Raw genomic sequence first — 4,189 nt, 5'->3', positions numbered from 1 at the left:
GTTTACCCTTCCCCCTCCCCATAGCCTCAAGTCCATTCTCTAGTAAGTCTGTGTCTTTCACCCCTAGGTTTTTCATGACATTTTTTTTTTCTTAAATTCCATATATATGTGTTAGCATACGGTATTTGTCTCTCTCTTTCTGACTTACTTCACTCTGTATGACAGACTCTAGGTCTATCCACCTCATTACAAATAGCTCAATTTCGTCTCTTTTTATGGCTGAGTAATATTCCATTGTATATATGTGCCACATCTTCTTTATCCATTCATCCGATGATGGACACTTAGGTTGTTTCCATCTCTGGGCTATTGTAAATAGAGCTGCAATGAACATTTTGGTACATGACTCTTTTTGAATTATGGTTTTCTCAGGGTATATGCCCAGTAGTGGGATGGCTGGGTCATATGGTAGTTCTATTTGTAGCTTTTTAAGGAACCTCCATACTGTTCTCCACAGTGGCTGTATCAATTTACATTCCCACCAACAGTGTAAGAGGGTTCCCTTTTCTCCACACCCTCTCCAGCATTTATTGTTTCTAGATTTTTTGATGATGGCCATTCTGACTGGTTTGAGATGATATCTCATTGTCGTTTTGATTTGCATTTCTCTAATGATTAGTGATGTTGAGCATTCTTTCATGTGTTTGTTGGCACTCTGTATATCTTCTTTGGAGAAATGTCTATTTAGGTCTTCTGCCCATTTTTGGATTGGGTTGTTTGTTTTTTTGTTATTAAGCTGCATGAGCTGCTTGTAAATTTTGGAGATTAATCCTTTGTCAGTTGCTTCATTTGCAAATATTTTCTCCCATTCTGAGGGTTGTCTTTTTGTCTTCTTTATGGTTTCCTTTGCTGTGCAGAAGCTTTTAAGTTTCATTAGGTCCCATTTGTTTACTTTTGTTTTTATTTCCATTTCTCTAGGAGGTGGGTCAAAAAGGACCTTGCTGTGATTTATGTCATAGAGTGTTCTGCCTATGTTTTCCTCTAAGAGTTTGATAGTTTCTGGCCTTACATTTAGGTCTTTAATCCATTTTGAGCTTATTTTTGTGTATGGTGTTAGGGAGTGATCTAATCTCATACTTTTACATGTAGCTGTCCAGTTTTCCCAGCACCACTTATTGAATAGGCTGTCCTTTCTCCACTGTACATTTCTGCCTCCTTTGTCAAAGATAAGGTGACCATATGTGCGTGGGTTTATCTCTGGGCTTTCTATCCTGTTCCATTGATCTATATTTCTTTTTTTTTTTTTTTTTTCAGTTCCAAACACTACAGTTTATTACACAGAAAGTAATGACTCTCTATGAAAATGAGGGCATTGAAGCAATCTACTGTGACAATATTTCATTTATGGACAAAAGTACCTTTAAAGGAGATCTCTGGAAAATTTCTAGCAGAAAGGTTTAAAATAGGACTGCATTTTGCAATACAGTTCTATGCAGCTAGAAATCATTACAAGGGGAAGCGATAAACAAATGAAATAAAATGTCCAAACTACTTATAGTTAAGAACAATTTAACTTGTTCTAGTTGCTAAGGGGGCTTATTTAAAATGTAAATAAAGTAAGTAAAAAGCAATGTACCTTCTAAGACTAAAGAAATTACAAAGGATGTTAATTTTTCAAGTTATCATGTTAAGAAAACATGATGGAATCAGACAGATAATTGAAAAATTACTTACTAATTGTCAAGATGTCTTCCTCCCCAAATGGTCTAAGAGGACATTAATCGGTAAGCATTTTGTTTTAGATAAATATTTTTACAAAATGTGCTTTCAAAGTCCCCACTGGAGTCCCATCAGCTGAATCATGTTCCTTTAGAGTTAGACTATCAGAGCTGAGTTCCAGGGTCCTAGGAAATGTTTATGGGTCACGAAGGAACAGCCGTTTACTTCCCAGGCATTAGTGTTCACATCCAGTCACTTGATCTCCATAGCTGGGCTACTCGGTACTCTCCTGTGTGGGACACATCACCAAGGAGTCTGGTCTGGTCTACTTTAGCCTTCAGCCAGTTTTACCGCAAAATACACTCTCAAATTCCTTTTTAAGAGAATCTCCATGTCTTTCCTGAATATATTTCAGGAACGCTGTGGTCCACTGCAGAGTCGTTGCCTTATCGGTCTCGGCGTTGCAGAACGGGACTAAAAGATTCAACTCATCACAACAAATGCGGATTCTGCGCCTTCTATCTCTTTCCATGCGGTTGTGCCTCTCCCTGCGCTGGGACCTGCCCCGCTGGGGCCCGCTCTGGGTCTGCTCCCCGAGGGTGGCCTGGGACGACTCCACCGACTTGCCAAGCACCCTGCGCTGCTGTGGAGCCTTCACCCACATTCTGGAGCTCTCCAAGGGCTCTTCGTTCTATGTTTGTGTCCAACTGACGTACCCTACTCCGACTCCTCTTACTTATTGCTTGTTTACATAGTGCTTCTCCTACTTTAATCCAAACCTGCTCAGGCAAATCTTGGATGCTTGGTAGCTTCAAGTACAGAACATGAGTTACTAGAACTCTGTGTTTGTGAAAGATTAGAATTTCCACTAGTAGAGCAACTATTTGCAGTAAACAGAGGGTATGTAAATTGCAGAGCAGTAGTTGCAGCAGCAGTTTTATTTTTCACTAATGTTGTACATTTGTTTTGTTGCTGATGAAGAGGAACATTCATTAATTCGGATGGATGGCGAATAAGAGTTACCAAATTGTTGAGCGCCATGCCGGGCTCGGTGGGATCCGCGCCGCGCGGGGCTGGCGCGGGCTCGGCTGGGATGCTGTTGAAGTGGTCCTCCAGGCGGACGCGCACGGCCGACTTGGCCCGCGCCTCGGGCGCGCCCTCCACGTTCTCCTTGCCGGCGCCGTCGGGCACCTTGGGCCGGCGTGCGCCGGCGCTCGGGCCGTCGGCGCCCGGCGTCTTCTCGGCGGCGGGGAGCGCGCCTGCCTCGCTCAGCAGCATCATGCGCAGCTCCTGGAAGTCGATGTGGCCCAGGCACTGGTTGGTGCCCGCGAAGCCGCCATCGGCCAGCGCAGGCGGGCACAGGACCGGGTACACGGGCGGCGCGCCCCCCGCCGCCGCGCCCCCCACCGCCGCGCCCCCGGCCGCCGCGAAGACCCCCGCCTTCCGCGCCAGGAGGGCCGAGTTGAGGCGCGTCTCGAGCTCGCCGTCGGCCGCCGCCGCCTCCATGTGCGAGTAGAGGATGTGCTGCAGCTGCGTGTACTCGATCTCGGTCATCTCCACAAGGCTCAGGTCGGTGGTCGTGAAACTCAGCCCCGCCTCGCCCAGCGCCGCGTCCGCGCTCTCGGGGCCCGCCGGCCCGCCCGCCTGCGGCGGCTCCGGCTGTCCGGGGCCCGACATGCCGGCGCCAACGGCGTGGGGCGCGCAGGCGGGCCGGCGGGGCTAGGCCGGGCGGGCTCTACCATTTCTTTATCTGCAAAAAGTCCAGCAATTCCATAGTAGAGCCGTGGGTCCAGTGATTCTCCAGGGCAGCTGTTCTCCATGAGTTGGTTCTTCTTTCCAGGGTGCGTTGGTCTTAAGGCACCTCTATACCAACGTGTGCTTCCAAGATCCATTGATCTATATTTCTGTTTTTGTGCCAGTACCATACTGTCTTGATTACTGTAGCTTTGTAGTATAGTCTGAAGTCAGGAAGCCTGATTCCTCCAGCTCCATTTTTCGTTCTCAAGATTGCTTTGGCTATTCGGGGTCTTTTGTGTTTCCATACAAATTGTGAAATTTTTTGTTCTAGTTCTGTGAAAAATGCCAGTGGTAGTTTCATAGGGATTGCATTGAATCTGTAGATTGCTTTGGGTAGTAGAGTCATTTTCACAATGTTGATTCTTCCAATCCAAGAACATGGTATATCTCTCCATCTATTTGTATCATTTTTAATTTCTTTCATCAATGTCTTATAATTTTCTGCATACAGGTCTTTTGTCTCCTTAGGTAGGTTTATTCCTAGATATTTTATTCTTTTTGTTGCAATGGTAAATGGGAGTGTTTTCTTGATTTCACTTTCAGATTTTTCATCCTTAGTGTATAGGAATGCCAGAGATTTCTGTGCATTAATTTTGTATCCTGCTACTTTACCAAATTCATTCATTAGCTCTAGAAGTTTTCTGGTAGCATCTTTAGGATTCTCTATGTATAGGATCATGTCATCTGCAAACAGTGACAGCTTTACTTCTTCTATTCCGATTTGGATTCCTTT

General features: G+C 45.4%; 1 protein-coding gene across 1 annotated transcript; it reads right to left on the bottom strand.

Moving 5' to 3' along the window:
- Positions 1–1,297: 1,297 nt before the first annotated feature.
- On the bottom strand, positions 1,298–3,385 carry LOC125964765 (transcription factor-like 5 protein). Its single transcript, XM_049711321.1, is given in 3 exon segments — positions 1,298–2,281; positions 2,283–2,451; positions 2,453–3,385. Coding segments are annotated over 3 exon segments (1,338 nt in total). The 5' UTR covers positions 3,337–3,385; the 3' UTR covers positions 1,298–1,996.
- Positions 3,386–4,189: the final 804 nt, after the last annotated feature.

The sequence above is a fragment of the Orcinus orca genome, chromosome 6 (assembly GCF_937001465.1).
Source record: "Orcinus orca chromosome 6, mOrcOrc1.1, whole genome shotgun sequence".
NCBI classification, from domain to species: Eukaryota; Metazoa; Chordata; class Mammalia; order Artiodactyla; family Delphinidae; genus Orcinus; species Orcinus orca.
This window is presented reverse-complemented; position numbering and strand designations above follow the sequence as displayed.